The sequence below is a fragment of the Schistocerca cancellata genome, chromosome 5 (genome assembly GCF_023864275.1).
Source record: "Schistocerca cancellata isolate TAMUIC-IGC-003103 chromosome 5, iqSchCanc2.1, whole genome shotgun sequence".
Classification (NCBI taxonomy): Eukaryota; Metazoa; Arthropoda; class Insecta; order Orthoptera; family Acrididae; genus Schistocerca; species Schistocerca cancellata.
Genome location: NC_064630.1, coordinates 650384879 through 650410774, shown reverse-complemented (window position 1 = coordinate 650410774; position 25896 = coordinate 650384879). Strand labels below are relative to the sequence as shown.

Below are 25896 nucleotides of genomic sequence, written 5' to 3'. Positions count from 1 at the left end.
CTGTGGCCCGAAAAGTAAATGATATTGTTGGAAATATATTAACCCAATTGTATGAGGAAAAATGCTCAGGGCGGTTCTCTTTGGCACTGGATGAGCCAAGATATACTTGAAATACTGCACAGGTGTTAGTTTTTATTCGAAGGATAAATAAAAATTATGAACTACTTTCATAACAATCACGGCACGGTCAGGGGACGAGTAATGTTTAAATAAGTACAAATGCTGTTCAAGAAAACAATCTTCAAAGCAAAAACTTAAAGCGTATCACAACTAATGGTGGCAAAAACATGTGTGGAAAAAATAAAGACGTCGTTTCTCTCGTATCAAAGGCGGTAGAAAATGACGGTGGATCAAAGCCATTAATCGTGCATTGCATCATTGATCAACAATCTTTGTGCGCAAAATGTTTGGATAAGTCAGAAGTCTTAAAGCCAGTCATATCAGCTGTTAATTATATAAAAGCATACGCTTTCGAACATCGTCAATCCCGCGATTTTATTGAAGAGATTGAAGAAAATGACTTACCACATTATACAGCAGTACGCTAGCTTAGCTGTGGAAAAGCTCTGACGCGATTTCTTGATCTGCAAACAACAATCGTAATTTTTTGTATCACAGAAGTCGTCCTCTGGCTGAGTTACAAAACAAAATAGTGGTTTTGGGGTTATCATTTTATACAAATTAAACGAAACACATGAACAATCTTAATTGAAAATTACAAGGCGAAAACTAGCTGCTACCTGATTTGTACGCTCACATCAAATCCTTTATACAAAACAGTGTTTTGGCTCAGTCTCAACTGAAGAAAAAAATGTTTCACGCATTTTAATGTACGCCAAAAATACAGTGAGCAGTCAGAGATCATTTCCGGTAGATTTCGCATTTGAAACTTTAGATGCTTTAAAAATAAATTTTGAGTCTCGATTTTCAGATTTTAATGCAATTGCCAGCGATTTCAAGATTTGTCAAAATCCTTTTAACGCCAATACAGAAACTCTTTCCCCTAATTTCACATGGAAATTATTGATTTGCAATGTTCAAATTTTTATAAAGATATCTATTTAAGTTCATCATTGCTGGAATTATAAGATTCCTCCACTCACACAGTTTGATCAGATGCATAATGTTGCTCGTGGTACTACTTTCTACGGGGAAAATTTTTCTCCAGAATGCAATATACAAAAAATATTCACAGATCTAAACCAAATGATGAGCATTTGCAGTCGATTAGCATTTGAAGACGCTGCTGATAATTTTCACTAGTAAACATTTATTCACAGCTGCAAACTATTGCAGGTGGGAAGTTACAGTTACATAAATATCTTTAACTATAGTTACTATGCTTAATTTCGTTATATGTATTGCCTATGTATGTCACTTAGGTACGGTAAATTCTCAGGAAATTTTATATAACTAGGTACAGTTAAAATATTCAACTACATTATATATGTTAGTTAATGTGTATCTTAATTGGTCATAAAATAAAAGCAACTGATTATTGTACGTATTTTCTAGGATTTGTTTGTATTTAAATTGTACGCTCTACAGTGTTACTTCGCTTAATGAGCACGATTCGTTCCTGAGTCTTTTTCATTATTAACGTTCGTTTAGAGAAATACTTCATTCCGTAGGGATCCAAGTAGACTAAGTCAATGCGTTGGATTCAGAAAAAATAGTTATTCAAACAGATGTATAATTCAGTATTGTAATTTCTTATTTATAGCACAGTTCGTCTTAGAAGAAAGTTGTCAAAAGATATTTTTCTGTATCTATGGTCCAAAATTTGTCGAAAAAGAAACGTAGCTTTATCGTTAGTTAAATTCGTAGCGCGCATAGTTACTGCTTTATGAGCATCTTTAGTGAATTCGTGTTATTTAGCGACGATAAATCACAATTGGAATTTATAAACAAATACTGCAAGGCAAATGGTTACCATGCGCCAGCAGAGAAGAGCTCTTAAAATAGCACTGTAGAAAATTTGCAACATCGTCACCGGAGCCCGCGAGCTGTGGTACGGGTGAGAACAGATGCGGCGAGAGACGCTTTGCGATCAGTACGGCTGACTGAATACAACATTGTCGGAGCTTCTACTTTACAGAGCGGTAGTTTATAGGAGAACGTGTGATTCATTTTTCGTTTATAGTGGCCAAGGAGACAGATCCAGACCAGAAGTTGATTTTGAAATCTTTTTCAAAGACAGAAAATATAACTAAATAGACTCTTTATGCGAATTATCGTTCGTTACGCGAGACAATTTCTTACATTTTGTTCTACTCGTTGGGCTACTGACTCGTTGCATGACATATAGGATAAGCAAGGATCGACCTGTAATAACAAACAAAATTACAGCAGGCCGGATATCACGCGTGTCTGACCCGTTATCGTGGGCTGGATTTATTGATGGTGTTAGCGGACAGGTGTCGGCCCGCTGGTCGTAGTTTCGAGACCCCTGCTCTACAGCCAAACACAAGAAGATAATGGTTTAGCGTACAGTGGGCGACGACGTCGTTAGAGAAGTAACTCAAACTCGGATTGGTGATGGCTGGGGAAGGATATGGGCCGTTCCCGACACTTGCTTTACGCGTTTTAGGGAGACCACGGAAAAAATTAAACCTGGATAACCGGAACTGTATTTGAAGCGCTGCCTTTCCGAATGCTAGTTCAGTGTCTCACAACTTTAGCACCCCGTTCGGTCAACAGTCATGGTCAATTGATAACGAGGGTGTCGGTCGAATATTGCCAATTGTAACAGCAGATAGATGGGTCACAGCATAACAACTCGACTGCCACCAAACTGTGAGAACCCACAGCATCAGGAACCACCCTTTCTTGATATGGCGTCCACGAAACAACGTGCTACATGCTTGCTTCTCTTTAATGGTCGCAGGAACACCGTCATTTGATACTCAAAGCACGACTAAGGCCACCCGAAGGGATAAGTTGGGGTGTATGTTAGCGGTATGGGATTACGTCGGATACTACATGAGGCGATGCAACTTGTTTTTCAATAGGAAGGGAGGGGAGGGGAGGTAACTGGGTTGCTAATGTCCTGTATCTCATCGGTACAGGCTCCTCCTGTCAATTCACGTGCATCAGTGTGTCTGCCTACAGCGCCTCACGGGTGTTTGCATCTTCAGCTAGACAATATACCATCGTTCGGAATTTTGTCAGAACCGGTAAATAATATTGCCTTCCTGCGAGGTATAAACCAATTTTTTTCCCATGCGATAACACCATATACCGAAAGCGTCTGCGAAACACGCATGGAGGAGGAGGAGGAGGAGGAGGAGATTAGTGTTTAACGTCCCGTCGACAACGAGGTCATTAGAGACGGAGCGCAAGCTCGGGTAAGGGAAGGACGGGGAAGGAAATCGGCCGTGCCCTTTCAAAGGAACCATCCCGGCATTTGCCTGAAGCGATTTAGGGAAATCACGGAAAACCTAAATCAGGATGGCCGGAGACGGGATTGAACCGTCGTCCTCCCGAATGCGAGTCCAGTGTGCTAACCACTGCGCCACCTCGCTCGGTATGAAACACGCATGGGAAGGTGCGGAAGCAGGTGATTTCTGACGGTACAAACAAGTGTTTTGCATTATGTGGACTACTTACAGAATCAGCCGGCTGCGGTGGCCGAGCGGTTCTAGGCGCTTCAGTCCGGAACCGCGCGACTGCTACGGTCGCAGGTTCGAATCCTGCCTCGAGCATGGATGTGTGTGATGTCCTTAGATTAATTAGGTTGAAGTAGTTGTAAGTCTAGGGGACTGATGACCTCAGATGTTAAGTCCCATAATGCTTAGAGCCATTTGAACGACGCCATGGCCGTTTTCTGTCGAGATTAATTTCAGAACTGGAGGAGACACTTTATTAACATAGGTGTGGAAATGTGGCATCCAGACAATGAGAAGCATGTCGATGGTCATTGGAGGGGAATGAAACCTGAAGTGTCTGTGTAATTACTGCAGACGCCAAGTGCATAGGTCTGGATTGAAGGCACAAACGAATGCGCTCTACAAAGTCTTAGTTATCCGCAGCACATAGCGTTAATGACGTAACATCATCCCTTGTTTAGATAAAGTAAGTCTTTTGTGGTTGAAGCATATTTAGAATTAACTTCCACATGGGTATCTGGAGGTCTCGAAATAACTAACGAAACTATTCATATGAGCCCACCAATGAAATTTTCCATGGTATATGACCACATTGTCAGTACATAAAATTCTCTGACGTTTCGGGCACTGTTGCAAATCGTCTTCCTCGGGGTGTTTCGCTTACTAATGGTTACAATGCGGTCGCGTACCCTGGAAAATTTTTACACAGCGTGGTCCTCACTAACGTTTGACACCCCCTGAAGCGACGTAGATGACGCTGAGGCAAGTAATTTAATATAAGACGCTTGGGGCCGAAGATGTAGGGAAATACCCCAAAACGTGTCATCACATGACGTACTTCGCCGTCCATGCAGCGGCTGAGCACATCGGTCTGTCGCTCACGATCATTCCAACCCAAGCATTCCCGTTGGCGTGGTGGGGTTCAGGGCTCGAGTCTTGCGTCTGGCAGGCAATATTTTCATCATTGTGTTAGACAGTTATGTGTTTACAGGGAGGTAAGATACACTCCTGGAAATGGAAAAAAGAACACATTGACACCGGTGTGTCAGACCCACCATACTTGCTCCGGACACTGCGAGAGGGCTGTACAAGCAATGATCACACGCACGGCACAGCGGACACACCAGGAACCGCGGTGTTGGCCGTCGAATGGCGCTAGCTGCGCAGCATTTGTGCACCGCCGCCGTCAGTGTCAGCCAGTTTGCCGTGGCATACGGAGCTCCATCGCAGTCTTTAACACTGGTAGCATGCCGCGACAGCGTGGACGTGAACCGTATGTGCAGTTGACGGACTTTGAGCGAGGGCGTATAGTGGGCATGCGGGAGGCCGGGTGGACGTACCGCCGAATTGCTCAACACGTGGGGCGTGAGGTCTCCACAGTACATCGATGTTGTCGCCAGTGGTCGGCGGAAGGTGCACGTGCCCGTCGACCTGGGACCGGACCGCAGCGACGCACGGATGCACGCCAAGACCGTAGGATCCTACGCAGTGCCGTAGGGGACCGCACCGCCACTTCCCAGCAAATTAGGGACACTGTTGCTCCTGGGGTATCGGCGAGGACCATTCGCAACCGTCTCCATGAAGCTGGGCTACGGTCCCGCACACCGTTAGGCCGTCTTCCGCTCACGCCCCAACATCGTGCAGCCCGCCTCCAGTGGTGTGGCGACAGGCGTGAATGGAGGGACGAATGGAGACGTGTCGTCTTCAGCGATGAGAGTCGCTTCTGCCTTGGTGCCAATGATGGTCGTATGCGTGTTTGGCGCCGTGCAGGTGAGCGCCACAATCAGGACTGCATACGACCGAGGCACACAGGGCCAACACCCGGCATCATGGTGTGGGGAGCGATCTTCTACACTGGCCGTACACCACTGGTGATCGTCGAGGGGACACTGAATAGTGCACGGTACATCCAAACCGTCATCGAACCCATCGTTCTACCATTCCTAGACCGGCAAGGGAACTTGCTGTTCCAACAGGACAATGCACGTCCGCATGTATCCCGTGCCACCCAACGTGCTCTAGAAGGTGTAAGTCAACTACCCTGGCCAGCAAGATCTCCGGATCTGTCCCCCATTGAGCATGTTTGGGACTGGATGAAGCGTCGTCTCACGCGGTCTGCACGTCCAGCACAAACGCTGGTCCAACTGAGGCGCCAGGTGGAAATGGCATGGCAAGCCGTTCCACAGGACTACATCCAGCATCTCTACGATCGTCTCCATGGGAGAATAGCAGCCTGCATTGCTGCGAAAGGTGGATATACACTGTACTAGTGCCGACATTGTGCATGCTCTGTTGCCTGTGTCTATGTGCCTGTGGTTCTGTCAGTGTGATCATGTGATGTATCTGACCCCAGGAATGTGTCAATAAAGTTTCCCCTTCCTGGGACAATGAATTCACGGTGTTCTTATTTTAATTTCCAGGAGTGTATATTATTTTATTTACCGGTCTCGTGAAATCCGCTGTTTTATTGCAAAGTGCAGTACAGCATAAATATACCGTATTGTCTCACAAGTACATAAGGTTCTGAATTGCGTCGTTAGCAGTAAATGACGAACGTTTCCTTTTCTAAGTAATGACTGTAAACAAAAAACGAGGGACAAAAGAAAAGAAACAAAAAATAATCATAACTTTTACTTGGTTACATTGAGGACAATAATTTTGTAACTTCAACGTTTACGACATGCCGCATTTACAAAACGTGTTCGAGATTTCCACCGTCTGGTCGAAGCATTGCATCGTTCAATCAGCCCTTTACGCACAAGCCCAACCGATGCACGCGCGGCGAGATACGCCATTTAGTGACGTCACATGTTCGACATTTCTCATCCATTTTTGGAGTATTTCCAGAAATTAGCGACTCCATGTTTCTTATATTAAACTACTTGTCTCAGCGTCATCTACGTCACTTCCGAGTTTTTAAGTGCTTAAAAAGAATCACCCTGTATATTGAAAATGCAGTCAGTAAGAATTTTATTGATAGTAACAACGGCAGCGGAAGCCTACGCTTACATTTATCCATATGCGCGGTCTCAATTATCTGTCGTTCGTGGAGAGTGCGTTTCGATGTCATAGGTTGCAGTATGAGAATTCGCTATGAACGCGGTTGACTCTTCAGTGGTTACTACTTACTTTTCCAATACAATAGTAAGCTAAATAATTCTTCTGATTTCCGCGACTTGAATTGCATCATTGTTTTGTCAGGGACAAGACTTCAGTTCAACAACCCTTCATTTCGGTGTAGGTAAATGATCCTCCGTCTCTTTTTCAGCACAGTGACGTTTACCATCAGCACTTTACGAAATCACTTGTAGCTGTTGGCATTTCTGTACTTGAGCCTATCCAAAGCGCCGAAGCTGTGGCCTGGAGTGAGCTATTTGTTCAGTTGATTCTACCCGTAAAGAGAAATGGATTCTCCATTCTCGATAAGAACTGGAATAATTTGTTGTTTGAAGCTATGTCGTGCACTGACGCTGCGTAGTGTGATTATAATTGACAAGTATGAGTGAGTAATCAGCTATAGAGACTTCATAGTAAGATACAGGCGGCCACAGCTTAGTGGAACCCCCCGTGTTGCTACCGGCTTTAGTGCAGTAGTTTATTGGAAATTGTGTGCATTGGTCACCTCAAAGAGTGAAAACGTAAGGCAAGTATCAGGTTGGTGCATAAGTTCGTAGCGTTTTTCCATAAGTTTAATAAACACAGCAGATATATATAACAGGGACGTTAGAAGTATGTAATATACATTTACAACAGTCTGCTAACGCAGGGGTAACTCCTCGATTCCGCGGCTGCAGAAATCACGTGGTTTCCAGGCAAAGAACTCGTCGAGCCATATTCGAAGCGCATTTTCATCCGGAAAGGAAGTTAAAATGGCTCTGAGCACTATGGGACTTCACTTCTAAGGTCATCAGTCCCCTGTAACTTAGAACTAATTAAACCTAACTAATCTAAGGACAGCACACACATCCATGCCCGAGGCAGGATTCGAACCTACGACCGTAGCGGTCGCTCGGTTCCAGACTGTAGCGCCTAGAACCGCTCGACCACCCCGGCCGGCAAAGAAAGTTCTTTCAAGGTTGTTCGATAGAGAGCGGAAACGATGAAAATCTGAGGGTGCAACATCACGTGAATAAGGTGGGTGTGGAATGACATCCAAACCTAAATCCTGTGTAACGTTTTTTGTCAGTCTAGCAGAATGCGGGCGGGCGTTATGGTGGAGTAGCATCACTTCACGTAATCTCCCTGATCGTTCTTCTTGGACTGCGTCTGCAAGACTACTCAGTTGTTTACAGTAACTGTCTGTCCGCCCCCGGTGGCTGAATGGTCAGCGTGACGCATTACCAATCCCTTGGGCCTGGGTTCGATTCCCAGCTTGGTCGGGGAATTTTCTCCGGCCAGGGACTGTGTGTTGTGCTGTCCTCCTCATGATCCTTTCATCTTCATCGACTGCAAGTCACCGAAGTGGCGTCAAATTGAAAGACCAGCGCCCGGCGAGCCGTCTGCCCGACGGGGAACCCCAGCCATTCGATAAAATAAAATAATAAAAGTATTTGTCAGCGTGATGGTTACACCTCGGGAGGCAATTCGTAGTACACTCACTGTCGCTGTTCTATCAGATGCATAAAATTGTCTTTTGTGGATGCGTGCAGGTGTTTCTAGGGAGAGTTGCTGTTGTGTTGGGGCTGAGCCACTCCTAATGCTGTCATAAAGACACCATTTATCGTCACCAGTAACGATACAAGATAGGAATGGTCGATGTTGTTCCACGAGCCAATTGGTGACAAGCAAGCAGAGATGCACATATGGCCACCCACTGATTTTTGTGGTTTAGGCTTAGAGCATGCCGTACCCATAAATCCGATTTTTGATCCTTCTCCATTGCATGAAAATGTCGCACGATGTTGGAACGATCACAGTTCACTATGTGTGACACTTCTCGAGTACGCTGACGTGGATTTTTGTGGATTAATGCACTTAAACGTCTTCATCAAACCCCGAAGGTCTTCCTGAACATGGTGAGTCACTAGTGTCAAACGATCCTCTTTGAAACGGGAAAACCATTTTTGCCGTGCTCTGTTCAACAGCATTATCCCTATACAAGGCGCAAACGTTCCTGGCTGCCTCCGCTGCTGTCATCCCTCTAATGAACTCAAACAAAAGGATGTCGGAAATGTTCCGATTTCCATTTTCTAGCGTCCACAGTTCCCCTCACTATCTGCAAATGACAAAATGACAATGTGCAGATTCAAATAGCAACTGTGAGCGACAAACACAAAATGACAATCGATAAATAAGCTAATATATATATATATATATATATATATATATATATATATATATATATATATATATATATATATATGAAGCCAGACAAGTTTTGTTCTTTGCAGTTTTTTCGTTTATTTCGTGAGATATTTGGCCCGGTCACGATCAACATATATATATAGGGTGGTCCGTTGGTCCGTTGATCGTGACCGGGCCAAATATCTCACGAAATAAACGAAAAAACTGCAAAGAACAAAACTTGTCTGGCTTCAAGAGGGAAACTAGATGGCGCTATGATAGTTGGCCCGCTAGATGGCGCTGCCATAGATCAAACGGATATCAACTGCGTTTTTTAAAATAGGAACCCTCATTTTTTTATGACATATTCGTGTAGTACGTAAAGAAATATGACTGTTTTAGTTGGACCATATTGCCAAATTCATTGAGGTTAACGAACATCATTTTGAGGATTTATTGCATTAATGTGGTATTCACAGGTAATCACGGTGCAACAGCATGCGTTCTCAGAAATGATAAGTTGACAAAGGTACATGTATCACATTGGAACAATCGAAATAAAATGTTCAGACGTACCTACGTTCTGTATTTTAATTTAAAAAACCTACCTGTTACCAACTGTTCGTCTAAAATTGTGAGCCATATGTTTGTGACTATTACAGCTCCATCTATCACAAAGCGAAAGAAAACATTCCTATTTCTTTACGTACTACACGAATATGTAATAAAAAATGGGGGTCCTATTTAAAAAAAAAACGCAGTTGATATCCGTTTGACCTATGGCCGCGCCATCTAGCGGGCCAACCATAGCGCCATCTGGTTTCCCCCTTCAAGCTAGACGAGTTTCGTTCTTTGTAGTTTTTTCGTTTGATGCTTATTTCGTGAGATATTTGACCCGGCCACTATCAATGGACCACCCTGTATATATAAGAGAACTATACAGTGAGTCCGCAGCTCGTGGTCGTGCGGTAGCGTTCTCGTTTCCCACGCCCGGGTTCGATTCCCGGCGGGGTCAGGGATTTTCTCTGCCTCGTGATGACTGGGTGTTGTGTGATGTCCTTAGGTTAGTTAGGTTTAAGTAGTTCTAAGTTCTAGGGGACTGATGACCATCGATGTTAAGTCCCATAGTGCTCAGAGCCATTTGAGCCATTTTTTTTTAACTATACAGTGAGCGTTGCACCATATTAGTTTCGGAGTGCAATCTTCCGGGCAGGATAATTAGATTTATATGCTGCAACAGAAGATTACGGCGTCGTCCCGCGGATTCAGCGCGAGAATATTAGCGAATCGCTAGCAAGGAGTGTAATCTGCTGGAGGTGAAGAAAGAAAGAAGGAATCAGAGCATGGGAGGCGGCGACCCGTGCAGGTGGCGCTGCGGCGCTTTCGCCGGCGACCGCTAATCGTGGGAGGGGCAGAGGGGCAGCGGGGCCGCGAAGCGCCGGCCCGCCTTCTGCGTCAGCGCCCGCGGCTGCCGACGACGACGGCTCTCGCGCGTCTCCACACGACGCCTCACGTAATTACATACTTTACGCCTACGTCGAAAAGAAAAGCAACTGAACGTGATGGACCACAAGGTCGGATTAAGGAAGGCGGGAGAAGGACATCGGACGTGCAATCTTCAGAGGAACCATCCCAGCATTTGCCTTGACCGATTTAGGAAAACCGTGAAAAAACTAAATCTGGATGGCCAGCTATGCATTTGAAATCTCGCCCTCTCGAACTTGAATGCAGCATCTTTACCGTTGCGGCGCTTTGCTGTGTTGTTGCGTCAAAGAGCCTTTAAGTGAATTACACTATGCGATCAAAAGCATCCGGACACCTGGCTGAAAATGACTTACAAGTTCGTGGCGCCCTCCATCGGAAATGCTGGAATTCAATATGGTGTTGGCTCACCCTTACCCTTGTTGACAGCTTCCACTCTCGCAGGCATACGTTCGATCATGCGCTGGAAGGTTTCCAGAGGAATGGCAGCCCATTCAAAAAATGGCTCTGAGCACTATGGGACTTAACATCTGAGGTCATCAGTTCCCTAGAACTTAGAACTACTTAAACCTAGCTAACCTAAGGACATCACACACATCCATGCCCGAGGCAGGATTCCAACCGGCGAACGTAGCAGTCACGCGGTTCCGGACTGAAGCGCCTAGAACTGCTCAGCCACCGCGGCCTACGGCAACCCATTCTTCACGGAGTGCTGCACTGAGGAGAGGTACCGATGTCGGTCGGTGACGCCTGGCACGAAGTCGGTGATCCAAAACAATCCCAAAGGTGTTCTACAGGATTCATGTCAGGACTCTGTGCAGGCCAGTCCATTACAGGGATATTATTGTCGTGTAACAATTCCGCCACAGGCCGTGCATTATGAACAGGTGGTCGATCGTGTTCAAATATGCAATCGCCATCCACGAATTGCTCTTCAACAGTGGGAAGCAAAAAGGTGCTTAAAACATCAATGTAGGCCTGTGCTGTGATAGTGCCACATAAGAGAACAAGGGCTGCAAGCCCCTCCATGAAAAACACGACCACACCGTAACGCCACCGCCTCAGAATTTTACTGTTGGCGCTACACGCGCTGGTAGATCACATTCGCCGAGCATTCGTCGCACTCACTCTCTGCCATCGGATCGCCACATTGTGTACCTTGATTTCTCGCTCCACACAACGTTTTTCCACTGTTCAATCGTCCAATGTTTACGCTCCTTACACCAAGCGAGGCGACCTTTGGCATTTCCCGGCGTGATGTGTGGCTAATGAGCAGCTGCTCGACCATGAAATCCAAGTTTTCTCACTTCCCGCCTGTCGTAGTACTTGCAGTAGATCCTGATGCAGTTTGGAATTCCTGTGTGATGGTCTGGATAGATGTCTGCCTATTACACATTACGACACTCTTCAACTGTCAGCGGTCTTTGTCAGTCAACAGCGAGGTCGGCCTGTATGCTTTTGTGCTGTAGTTGTCGCTTCACGTTTCCACTTCACTATCACATCGGAAACAGTGGACCTAGGGATGTTTAGGAGTGTGGAAATCTCGCGTACAGGTCGTATGATACGAGTAACACCCAATCACCTGACCACATTCGAAGTCCGTGAGTTCCGCGGAGCATCCGATTCTGCTCTCTCACGATGTCTAATGACTACTGAGGTCGCTGATATACAGTACCTGAGAGTAGGTGGCAGCACAGTGCACCTAATATGAAAAACGTATGTTTTTGGTGGTGTACGGATACTTTTGATCACATAGTGTAGAACGTCTGCTAAGAATACATTGTAGCAGTCAAGTATTGCTGACAGTACCCTAAAGTTACGTCTGTGAACTACAAACAACCTAACAATACAGTAATATCTTTTTTTGTCAGTTTTGTGAATGCTTTGTTGTCAATCTCTCCACCTCCGCGTAACACACCTAACGGCCAGAATTATTTCATACAATCCTGCTGGAGGAGCATCCCCAAATGAGAATTATAGAAGAGATAGAAAATACGTAGAGTGAGCAAACACCATGTATTGGGCCTTTGTCCTGGTCGTTTCACCTGTGGCTAGCTCACTCCCCTTGCCTCTGTCATTTTATCGATAGCAGGTGTGCTTTTTATACGCCACTTTGAAGCAGGAAAATGGGGACGACTATTATTTACCCTCATGGAGATCCAATCACAATTTAAGGTTCACGTGGTTTTGACCTGAAGATGCGACTTTATGGTCACGAAATTAGTTGTGACTGAGTGATCAACAAATTAATTTTTATCAAAAAATGGTTCAAATGTCTCTGAGCACTATGAATTTTTATCAGTTCCGATGTTATTAGTTGAAATATTTTCCAAGAGTACAGAGTTTCTAACACTGGTCTCGCATACCAGACGAATAGGCTTCCTATAGCACCTAGCCATCCTGATGCACGTTTTACGTACACACATCAAAAGAAGTTTTGCATAACCTCGGTTCCGAGAGTTCCGGAAGCTGTATATAAAATTGGAATAGGGTTCAACATAAACATCATTTCCGCCCTTTTTATTGCTCATGAAAACCACACATTGCATGTTGTACTTCCATACAGCGAGACCTTCAGAGGTAATGGTCCAGATTGCTGTACACACCAGAACCTCTAATACAGTTCCTGTATCCGTGTATTTCCTCCATGTCCGAAAAGCATCGCTTTGGTTCACTCCGAGATGCCTGGACACTTCCCTTTGTTGAGAGCCCTTCTTGGCACAAGGTAACAATGCGTATGCAATCGAACCGCGGTATTTACCGTCTAGGCATGGTTGAACTACAGACAACACGAGCCATGTACGTCCTTTATGGTGGAATGAGTGGAACGGAGAGCTATAGGACCCACTCCGTGTAATAGGCGCTGCTCATGCATGTTAGTTTACGTCTTTGGGCGGGTTTACTGATATCTCTGAACAGTCACAGGGACTGTGTCTGTGATACAATATCAGCAGTCAACGTCTGTCTTCAGGAGTTCTGGGAACCGGGGTGATGCAAAGCTTTTTCTGGTGTATGTAGTTTCTCCGAATCGCTGTAGATCACGACTGATTTCTTCCCTATCGTTGTCCAGCAGACACCATATTCTGGATGTTTGGACATCAGTGCCAACAGTACAGTAAAATCCACATTTTTTTCGATACACGTTATGAGAGATTTCTTTATAAATATTTGATGACTAATAAAACGCTGATACATGTACGTTGTTAGTTTTTAATATAAATGGTACTCGTTCATAACGAGAACAGTTGTCTGTTGATTTGTTGTCCTGTGCACATACAGATACGCATAATACAAGAGAGACTAGATGTTAACGATTTAAATGTATCAGATTGCCTCGTATACGTATCACATTCTCCGCGCATTTTTGATTGTATCAATAGATACTAGTAATTAACCTTCAGCATAATTGAATGCAACGTATTGTGCAGAAATAGAAGGAAAAGTCCATCGTTGATCGAGTGCATAATTGACATTGAACGATCAGGAACAGGAGCAAGCATAAAATAGCAAAAATATCAGTCCACATAAAAATGAAGTGGAACGCTTGCATAGAACAGTACATTTACATCTAATTCTCCATGATTATTCTGCAGTTCACAATGAAGTGCCTGGCTGAGGGTTCGTAAAACCATCTTTAAGTGACTTCTCTACCGTTTCACTATCGAACAGCGCACGGGAAACACGAACTCTTAAATCTTTGCTTGTGAACTCTCATTTCCCGTATTACATTATGAAGCTCATTTCTACCTTTGCAGTTGGACACCAAAAAAGTATTTTCACACTGTGTCGAAAAAGCTGATGATTGAAATTTGATGAGAAGGTCCTGCCACAGCCGAAAAAAGCCTTTAATGACTGCCACCACAATTCGTGTATCATGTCCGTGACTCTCTCCCCTATTTCGTGATAACGCAAAACGAGCTTTTGTGGTTTGAGCTTTTTCGATCTCCTCCGTCAATCATATCTGATGCGGATACCACATCGCACAGCAATACTCCAGAAGAGGGAGAACAAGCGCAGGACACGCAATCTAATAAATCTGTAGGGAAAGCAGATGCCAGAGTGAGATATTCATTAGAATTATCCTAGAATCCCACGGCAACATAACTCACGCACAAAAGAAGTAGTTTATAACTGGAGGAAATCTAAGTAAATACAATTCATCCAGGAATGCAGTAGCTAACAGGTTACTGCTCGTCAGTCTAGGATGCTTACCAGGTGGGTTTAATAGACGAGATGTAGGAGATTCTTAGGGGTAGCGGCGCGTTTCGTCACCAGTTCGTTTAGCGTCACAGAGGTGCTCAACTACCTGACAGACACTATAGGGCAGGTGTTGTACGTCGTGGAGAAGTATGCTGTTACGAAGGCATCTGTCCAAATACACTCAGATCATAATGGTTTCGAAACGGAGGACGACGGAGACAAGCTGTGTCACTGGTCACTGTGTCACTGGTGGAGATCGTATCGCGGTTCCTGTTTGAATCGTCGTACGAACGTCAAAATCACAGATGTCGAAATAAGTGACAACGGGATAGAAAATCAACTGAAATTGCTCAACAGAGGAAAGGTCGCAGGACCTGATGGAACACCACTGCGATTCTACATTGACTAGTCGAAAGTACATGCTCCTCTTCTAGCAGAGGCGTAACGTAAGTCGCTGGAGCGTCAAAGCGTACCTATCGATTGGAAAAAAGTACAGGTCATTCCGGTTTTCAAGAAGATTCATCGAACGGACGCAAAAAAATTTAGGCCTATATCGTTGACATCAGTCTGTTGTACAATTCAGAATTTTTAAAAAAAATTCTAGCCTTGTGACATGTCTGGAGACCTAAAATCTCCTCTGTAGGAATCAACATGGATTTCTAAACAATAATCGAGCGAAATGCAGCTCGCTCTATTCGTCTACGAGAGACGGGAAGCAGTAGGTGCCTGCTGATGTTGTTTTCCCTGACTTTCAGAAAGCGTTCAATATAGTTTCGCAGTGTCACCTTGTGAACAAAATAGAAGCGTAAGGAAAGTAAGATGGGCTGTGAGACTGGGTTGAAGAATTACTAGCAAACATAACACAGCATACCGTTCTTAATGGAAAGAAACCTGCAGACGTAAAAGTAACTTCAGACCCCAGCTCAGTGTTAGAGGACCAAAATGACATAGTGGATAAGGCTTTTAGAGGATGATTGTATCGTATATACACAGGTCGCAGCACTAGAAAATTAGCGAAATGCAAGAAGACCTGCAGAAGAGCGACGCGTGGTGCAGGGATTAGCATTTGACCTTCAACGTAAACAAATAGAAAGTACTGCGCGAAAAGACCATGGAAGTAAAATTAGAGCGATTCAAGCTCACAGAGTGGCTTGCTAATACTCGTTCTTCCCGCACACCATTCGCGACTGGAACAGGAATGGGAGGAGGTAACAGTGGTACACAAAACGCTCTCTGCCATGCACCAGAAGGACGCTTGGGGAGTATAGATGTAAATGTACAATTCCGGGAGTGGATGTCCTCCCACATATATCTTGCGAATTGACCATGACGAGAACATCAGAGCATTTCTACTCATACGGGCGCTTACTGACATTCTTCACTTGTATCATTCGCGAAAGGATTAGAACAGGGTGGAAATCAGAATGGTACCAAAAATACAGTCCCAAAAGCTTTTTGCGGAGTATCGACGTGGACGAAGATGTACAGCAGTGCCACGTGTTGCTCAACATGAAGTTATGGTCTCATTTCCAGTGCTAGTGAGCAACAGCAAATACCTGTTATAGTCGCGCGTCCTCACCTTTGGATGTTCTCAGCTGAACCTTGTGGACGGCAATCCTTTCATTGTTAATTGTTGGTACAGTCTATGAAAAATAGAAGTATCAGAGGAAAAACGAGAAAGGTCGCCAGCTGAACCTAGGTAGTGAGAATGAAGCGCTATAGCATAACTGTAGCCTGCCGCAATAAAGTAAGCTTAGGAGTAATTTTAATTGGATAGTACGAGATGAGTTTTGATGTGTCTCCAGGCAGTGTGGAAGTAGTAAGACACTGATGGAACCGATAGCATGGCGGATCTAGTAAAGAACGTCCAGAGAAACTGCACAGTCCCGAGTATGCTAAATAAGTCTTTGTCAGACTGTAATGAAGAGAAAATGAGTGTAGCTGAAATCACAGGTACTGAGACAGAATAGTAGCACGTGACAAAGTTAATAGCAAAGTTATTTAAAGCAGATTAAACTTGTTGAATACCTATGATCCTTTTTCTGTGACAGGGAACTGACACGCGACTAAGAGTGGAAATAAATGACACATAAAACTACAGGGCTATTACAAATGATTGAAGCGATTTCATAAATTCACTGTAGCTCCATTCATTGACATATGGTCGCGACACACTACAGATACGTAGAAAAACTCATAAAGTTTTGTTCGGCTGAAGCCGCACTTCAGATTTCTGCCGCCAGAGCCCTCGAGTGCGCAGTGAGACAAAATGGCGACAGGAGCCGAGAAAGCGTATGTCGTGCTTGAAATGCACTCACATCAGTCAGTCGTAACAGTGCAACGACACTTCAGGACGAAGTTCAACAAAGATCCACCAACTGATAACTCCATTCGGCGATGGTATGCGCAGTTTAAAGCTTCTGGATGCCTCTGTAAGGGGAAATCAACGGGTCGGCCTGCAGTGAGCGAAGAAACGGTTGAACTCGTGCGGGCAAGTTTCACGCGTAGCCCGCGGAAGTCGACGAATAAAGCAAGCAGGGAGCTAAACGTACCACAGCCGACGGTTTGGAAAATCTTACGGAAAAGGCTAAAGCAGAAGCCTTACCGTTTACAATTGCTACAAGCCCTGACACCCGATGACAAAGTCAAACGCTTTGAATTTTCGGCGCGGTTGCAACAGCTCATGGAAGAGGATGCGTTCAGTGCGAAACTTGTTTTCAGTGATGAAGCAACATTTTTTCTTAATGGTGAAGTGAACAGACACAATGTGCGAATCTGGGCGGTAGAGAATCCTCACGCATTCGTGCAGCAAATTCGCAATTCACCAAAAGTTAACGTGTTTTGTGCAATCTCACGGTTTAAAGTTTACGGCCCCTTTTTCTTCTGCGAAAAAAAACGTTACAGGACACGTGTATCTGGGCACATATCGAACATTTGTGAATGCCTAAAAAAACCTTTTGAGTTTTTGTATGTGTGTGCAAAGCATTGTGAAAATATCTCAAATAATAAAGTTATTGCAGAGCTGTGAAATCGCTTCAATCATTTGTAATAACCCTGTACATGTAATGTAGCTTGTGGGTATCATCGAAGTGCTATTAGTAGGAATAAACAAACATAATAAGAAACTAATAGGATAAATGCACTGATCAGTCAGAAAATTATGACCATAGATCTCCTATCGACATAAACTGTCCAGGCAATAGCAGGGTCACCTGGCGAGGAATGACTGGTAGTCAGACACATGCACATTCCATGTAGTATCAGTGAGCGTGCTGTCCGTATGTGGAATGGGAAAGGTGCACTATCTATCTGAGTTTGACAGAGGGCAGGTTGTGATGGCCCGGAGGCTCGGTATGAGCATTTCGGAAACTGCATGACTTGTTGGATGTTCGACGAGTGCTGTGGTATCTTCAGCACGTGGCGAAACCAAGCTGAAGCCACGTCCAGAAATGGCTCTGAGCACTATGGGACTTAACATCTATGGTCATAAGTCCCCTAGAAGTTAGAACTACTTAAACCTAACTAACCTAAGGACATCACACAACACCCAGTCATTACGAGGCAGAGAAAATCCCTGACCCCGCCGGGAATCGAACCCGGGTGCGGGAAGCGAGAACGCTACCGCACGACCACGAGCTGCGTACCCACGTCCAGACGTCATGGGATTGGGAGGCCACCCCTCATGATAGATTTCGGAGGTCGCAGGCTGGATGGACTGGCAAAATAGGACATGAGGCGAATTGTAGCGGAACTAACATCTTCATTGCTGGGCAGAGAACAAGTGTGTCTGAACACACAGTGCACTGAACACTCTAAACGATGGGCTCCCACAGCCGACGATCCATGCATGTGCAAATGTTGACGCCGTGCAACTATGACTGAAATGGGCATGTCACTATCGGCACTGGACGTTGGCGCAGTGGCAGGGCGTTGGATGGTCTGATGAATCCCGATACCTTCTTTATCACGCCGATGGGAGGGAGCGAATCTGTCGTCTTCCAGGGGAACAGTTTCTTGACACCTGTACTGTGGGACGGGGACAAGCTGACAGCGGCTTCATTATGTTCTGGGGAACATTCACGTGACCATATATGCGTTCGGTGGCACCATGACGGCCAAGGAGTATCGTAAGCTGGTTACAGACCACGTACGCTGCTTCCTGAAAATCATGCTTCCTGACAGCAGTGTCATTTTTCAACAAGACAATGCGCCATATCACAAGGCCAGGAGTGTGATGGAGTCGTTTGAGGAACGTAGTGGCGAATTCGTATTGGAGTGCTAGCCCCTCGACTCTCCAGGTCTGAACCCGATCGAACACATCTGGGATGAGATTGAACGTGGCGTCAGAGCTCAAGGTCCCCTTCCTCGGAATTTACGAGAATTAGATGACTTGTGTGCGCAGATGTGGTGTCAACTCTCTCCAGATACTTAACCAACGCCTCTTGCTTACATGTCACGACGCTTCGCCACTGTTATCCGTGCCAAATGTGGACATACGGACTATTATGTATGTGGTCATAATGTTCTGGCTGATCAGTGTATAATAAACTTGATTAAGACTCAGCACATAGAAACAACACACTAAAGTGATTGTCGTAATGGCTTCCATAACGGAAACTGGACGAGAATGAACATACAAAAAAACTGACCAGGTGCAAGTGGGACTCTAACACTGTGGGTGTAAACTTTTATTAAAAAAATAGCTATATGTTTGAATAATGAATATTTTGTTTTTCAAAACTTTTTACTCATGTAACGTGTACTTTTGATATCGTGTTCAGCTGATGAGCAATATAGACTGTTGGTAGACCCTGTGTCGCGCATATGAACAGTGTCGCCAAACAAAACTTTACACTTAATGAGCTACTGAATTTGAAATATTGCCAAAGTAGTTGCCGCTGCCAACCGACCGCGTGGTGAAGAGATGCCGAGGCTGGACTTCAGTTACGTAGTTTTAATTCGACATGGTACCACGGTACTAAAGGTTTTAATTTTAATGTTGACTGTGCCTTACTCTGGCATGTTATAGTAATTTTATGCTTCTAAAGAAGGCTAGATTAATTCAGCCGAAACCTGGAAAAAAACGAGAAAATTTGCGCAACTGAGGCTGATTCTTCAAAATATTAGTAAATTGGTCTGCTTGCTAATTCTAACTAACTAATGTTTCCTCTTGAGAATGCGAGACGACATCTGCCTTGAGATAAAACTGACCTGGCTCAGCATCATATTTAGTGCCTCAAGTAATGACGTTCTCGAAAGCAGGTACAAATCAGCAGATGCAGCAGCTAAACAAAAACAGTCTACTCTTTTTTTGTGTGTCAGAAACGGTCTGTTTCTGTGCGATACGTAAGGTGGAATACAGATACGACAAAATATTCAAAACTTCACTAAGATGATGGAGGTGGGTTTTATTTTAAAGAAGATCGTTCTTGAAAAATTAAACTCCGATTATTGTCAAAAAGGACTGTACAACAAAAGAAGACTCTGACAATTCCGAAATTCTCTCATTAGAACAATTACAGACGGCCCAACCAATTGCGTAATTTGTGACATAATGAAAGGTGAGCGTTCGAGCTGCAATACAAACGTGTTTTATGCCCCGATTCGACTTCCGCTCAAACTTAATTTTCAATCTATATTTTTTTCATCATTCATGATATATTTAATTTATATGAGATTTGAAAGGTAACATACTTAGCTATCAACAGGTAAATGAAGAAACGCATATAATTTTCCTGAAAACGTATGCCTGTCGTGATTTGCGAAATCCGTTATACATGCTATATGGTAAGGTACCCAGAACTACTTTTGCACCTCGACGCTTCGAGCTGCAGACACAGAGACAGGCGCCATTTGACAGTTAACCTGCGTAGCGGTCAGACATTGCTAATGTAGCAAGAACGAGTAGTGTAGGTCCAATTTTTTTTAATATGATACAAAAAATGAGGGTTTGAGTGGGATTCGAACCTTCGCCACATAGACGGTCGTCTCACGAAGCTCGAAGGCTAACCATTTTTTTTTTAATCTCATTTTGTTCGTTTTCGTTCGTTGTATCTGCTCGGGGCGGACGTCGCAAGACACCCGTTTCAGTTCGCGGTTGTTCCACTAACTCAGTTTTTTTATCACAGAGGGCAGCTAACCCTCTGACCGAACGCGCTGAGTTACCGTGCCGGCGACCATTCGACCACCATGATCTCCAATGCTCGAGCCCTCCCCAGATCAGTTACGCAATAGACACTAGTAATTTCTCTTTCAATTTGCTCGGAATTGCCAGAGTAGTGCACCTTGCTACTTGCGCGTTATGTTGTTTTAACGGCCTTCTGAAGGTGTGCAAAGTCTGAAGTACATCCGTGATCCGAACGTGTGGCCTCCCCTTGTAAGATACAGGCCTTTTCACTTCGTAATTCTCTTTAGTTGGCAGATGCTGTCGTGGACATGTGTTACTCTGATTTCGCACGCTGTTTCAGGAGATCCCTGCAAAACCACAGCACAATGTGGGAGGAGGAGAGCGCGGTCTGCTGAGTTTGCTGCTGTCTGCCGGAGCAGTAAAGCCGAGTAACAGGCTCTGCGGGAACTGCCGTAAGTACCCTTAGGCCTCCTAGCCAAGCGTCCGTACGCATTCTAAATGGCATGGTAAACCACAAGTTACCTTTCTTTCGTGGCCTTATGCTGTAAATACTTTTAAGAGGTACTATTACGTTCTAAGGACATGAATTCGAGATTTTCAATGGGATTATTTTACTGCAGTAAAGGAAAGTGTATTGCCTAACAACCGCCTCGTCTTTAAAAAATAATATTCTCGTTATTTCATCACTTCAGAGAGGTGTCTCAGCTTCAATTAACCAGAGACGCGGAAGATATCTAAACAAAACCTCATATTTAAAATCAGTTTTGGAAAATTATTGTCTCAAGCTGTCGTCAGCACAGCTCTCTGGAACAGTTTAACACTGGGTAACACTCGTTTCACAAGACTTTCTGCAAACGTGACGTCATTTTGACGTCAAGTGAAATATCGACTACCGCAGGAACTGCTGTCGACTTTGTGCTAATAAAGAATATGAATGTTATCGATCCTCGTTTCACTCGCAGCCGTTTAAGCTATCCTCTTAGACTCCTGCCTAACCATACACTTGCGAATCGCCACACATTTGGAGAAAAAGAACCAATTCGTGAAAAGAAAGAATACTGTATGTGTTTATTGCTGCTTCTTTCCATCGAAGCAATTAAAACTGTTGCTGCCTAGCCAGTTGCTGCCTAGCCACACACTCGCAAATCGTCGCTTATTTGGAAACTTTATTTGTGACAAGGAAGAATATGAATGTTATTGCTCCTCGTTTCACTCGCAGCAATTTAAGCTGTGCTCTTAATTTCCTGCCTAATCAGTCTCTCAGAAATCGCCGAGTGGTTGTTTCATCCTTCTTTCTCTCAACTGACGGAAGTGTAAATAACGTCGAATATGGCATAACATATTTGTATTACGTTGATAAGAAAGTCCCAGAGTATGTTAACAACGCTAAGATGAAAAAAAAGTCGCTTTTAGCAGGTTGCGAACGTAGATCCTTCGACACCATAAACCACAATATTATCGAAATGGTTCAAATGGCTCTGAGCACTATGGGATCCAACTGCTGTGATCATAAGTCCCCTAGAACTTAGAACTACTTAAACCTAACTAACCTAAGGACAGCATACACATCCATGCCCGAGGCAGGATTCGAACCTGCGACCGTAGTGGTCGTGCGGTTCCAGACTGTAGCGCCTTTAACCGCTCGGCCACTCCGGCCGGCACAAAATATTATCCCCTACGCTAGCACTTCGTCATGTGGTATTAGTTTCCTGTCTTGGTTATCATAGTATGTGAACATTTAACGACACTGGAATGAAATTGACTAAGTATTCTGTCTAAGGGGAACAGATTGACCGTCTAGTAATAAAATTCTGTTGTTGTAATTTTCAGCCGCTACATTATACATAATTACATTACCATTTCGACTGCGTAGAAATTCATCGGTAGATTCGAGTACATTGCATAGTAACAGTTCAGCTGACGAGTTACTACGTAACGGTTTTTAATTACTTGACGATGTCCTGCAAAGAACTGAAAACCAGTAATGTAACCTTTTGTGTGGTCCGAGGTTGAAAAATAAAATAACAGAATTTCAGAACTAAATTTTCTTTGAAGTATTAACTTAATTTATATTCTCTGTTTATGTGGAACGTTAAAAACAGCTTGACGTCAGCATTGTAATTTTAGTCTCTCCCTCTGTCGCGAACTCACACGAATCCTGTGCTGTCTTCATCACATACCCTGTCTGATCAAAAGCGCGTGGACACTTATTAGGGGACATTATTATGGGGTGTGTGCATCGTTCGTCTTCATAGAGCTTGAACTTTGCTGCGGATGCTTTCAATGATGTGTCTGAATATCTGTGGAGGAATGGCAGCCCATTCTTCCTCAAGAGCCAAAACCCGGGAACGTAGAGATGTTGGGCGCTGGGGTATGGAGCGAAGCCGGTTATCTAACTCATCTCAAAGCTATTCCGTTGTGTTGTCGGGACTCAGAGCAGTCCAACCCGCTTCAGAAATTTTATTGTCCACAAACCGTTACCCCACAATCCTGTTTTATAACAGGGTACATTGTCGTACTGATACGACCATCGTCTTCCAATGGTTCATCTGCTGCACTGTTCTGTAAAACGTGTTCATATCCCTCCGCTTTTAGCGTTTTCTTGAGCGTAGTAAGAAGACCACGTGGTAACCATGAAAAATACCCTAACAACGTGACACCATCCCATGCTTACTTCACTGATGGCACTAAAGATGGCGGCAGGCAACATTCTTTAGGCATTTATCAAACCGTTCCACCGGATAGCATTATTCATCATTCCAGATCACTTGTTTCCTGCCATCTGCTGCCCAGTGGATATGATGATGATGATGATGTTTGGTTTGTGGGGCGCTCAACTGCGGGGTCATCAGCATCCGTACAAAGTCCAAATTTGTACACAGTCCAACTTTTTTACACAGTCCAGTCTAGCCACTTCACGAATGGTGATGATGATGATGATGAAATCATGAGGACAACACCAACACCCAGTTCCCGGGCAGGGAAAACCCCAATGCGGCCGGGAATCGAACCCGGGACTCCGCTAGCCACTAGAAATCGAGCTGCGCTGCGCATTGTACCCCCGCTTACAGTCACCGAACTATCTGGATGCTGGTAGCACTTGGAACTCAAGAGTAATTCCTTCTAATGATTTCATGCCATTTTCACAACCATACTCCTCAATGCTCGACGGTCCATCAGTACATGAGGTCTACCTGGTCTCCATGTAACAGTGGTTGTTCCTTTCACTTCGCCGGCCGTTGTGACCGAGCGTTCGAGGCGCTTCAGACCGGAACCGCATAACTGCTTCGGTCGCAGGTTCGAATCCTGCCTCGGGCATGGGTGTGTGTCATGCCCTTAGGTTAGTCAGGTTTAAGTAGTTCTAAGTTCTAGGGGACTGATGACCCAAGATATTAAGTCCCATAGTGCTCAGAACCATTTGAATCATTTGCACCTTCCACTTCACACCAACAATCGACTTGGGTAGCTGCATAAACGTTGAAATGCCTCTATTAGATTTGTTACTCAGGTGGCACCGAATGACAAGTCCACGTTCTAAGCCCCTGAGCTCTCTTCACCGATCGCTTTTTTCTTTTACAGCTTTACGGCAAGTTGAAAAAGGGAGAGTTAGAGTGAGAAGGATAAAGGGTGACATTTATACGTGCGTACGAGAAACCCCTTCTCTCAAAAATATTTCTTTCATACCTAATCTGTGTTACCACTGATGACCTGTCACTGCTCTCTTGTACTAAGATTGCAGTACACGCGAGGTGCCTATTTGCTTCCACCGTCCTGAGTAGAATCCATAAGTTCTAACAAATGTTCACCAACCCGCAGTCTTCTATAGTTGCTGTCCTCTGCACAGAAAACAGCACGTACACTATGTGCTCAAAAGTATCCGGACACCACCGAAATCATACGTTTTCATATTAGGTGCATTGTGCTACCACCAACTGCCAGGTACTCCATATTAGCGACCTCAGTAGGCATTAGGCATCGTGAGAGAGCAGAATGGAACACTCCGCGAAACTGACGACTTGGAACGTGGTCAGGTGATTGGGTGTCACGTGTGGCATACGTCTGTACGCGAGATTTCCACACTCCTAAACATCCCTGGGTCCACTGTTTCCGATGTGATAGTGACATGGAATCGTGATAGGACGCGTACAGCACAAAAACGCACAGGCCGACCTAGCTGTTGACTGACAGAGATCACCGACAGTTGAAGAGGGTCGTAATGTGTAATAGGCAGACATCTATCCAGACTAACACACAGGAATTCCAAACAGCATCAAGAACCACTGCAAGTACTAAGACAGTTAAGCGGGAGGTGAGAAAACTTGGATTTCATGGTCGAGCGGCTGTTCATAAGCCACACCTCACGCCGGTGAATGCCAAACGACGCCTCGCTTGGTGTAATGAGCATAAAAATTGGACTATTGAAAAGTGGAAAAACGTTGTGTAGAGTGACGAATCACGGTACACAATGTGGCGGTCCGATGGCACGGTGTGGGTATGGCGAATGCCCGGTGAACATCTGCCAGTGTGTGTAGTGCCAACAATAAAATTCGGAGGAAGTGGTGTTAGGGTGTGGTCGTGTTTTTCATGGAGGGGGCTTGCACTCCTTGCTGTTTTGCATGGCACTATCACAGCATGGGCCTACACTGATGTTTTAAGCACCTTCTTGCTTCCCACTGTTGAAGAGCAATTCGGGGACGGCGATTGCATCTTTCAACACGATCGATCACCTGTTCATATTGCAGGGTCTGTGGCGGAGTGGTTACACGACAATAACATCCCAACTGATCAGTTGACTTCGTAGCAGCTGAGGAGAGCTCCGCCTACCATCCTCCAAGGAAGCCATGGGTATGAAGATGGTTATGTAAAAATAACCGAAACCGGTCACCTATATTATTGAGACATAAGTGTTGTGATCAAGACTGAACTTTAGTTAAAATATAATAATCTATTGATCACTGCATTCCAAAAATGTTTACCAAAAAAAAAACATCCCTGTAGTTGACTGGCCTGCACAGTGTTTTCACCTGAATCCTATCGAAAACCTTTGGCATGGTTTGGAACGCCGACTTCGTGCCAGGCCTCACCGATCGACATCGATAACTCTCCTCCGTCCTGCACTCCGTGAAGAATGGGCTGCCATTCCCCAAGAAACCTTCCAGCACCAGATTGAATGTATGCCTGCGAGAGAGGAAGCTG

General features: G+C 44.6%; 1 protein-coding gene across 2 annotated transcripts in view; it reads left to right on the top strand.

Moving 5' to 3' along the window:
* The window catches only part of LOC126187757 (trypsin-3-like), a 194664-nt gene that overhangs the window by 91329 nt on the left and 77439 nt on the right, over positions 1-25896 (top strand). For both annotated transcript variants that reach the window (XM_049929018.1, XM_049929017.1), the window contains exon 3: positions 21041-21152. In XM_049929018.1, coding sequence (XP_049784975.1) covers positions 21041-21152 — 112 coding nt within the window. The remainder of the gene's footprint in view (positions 1-21040; positions 21153-25896) is intronic.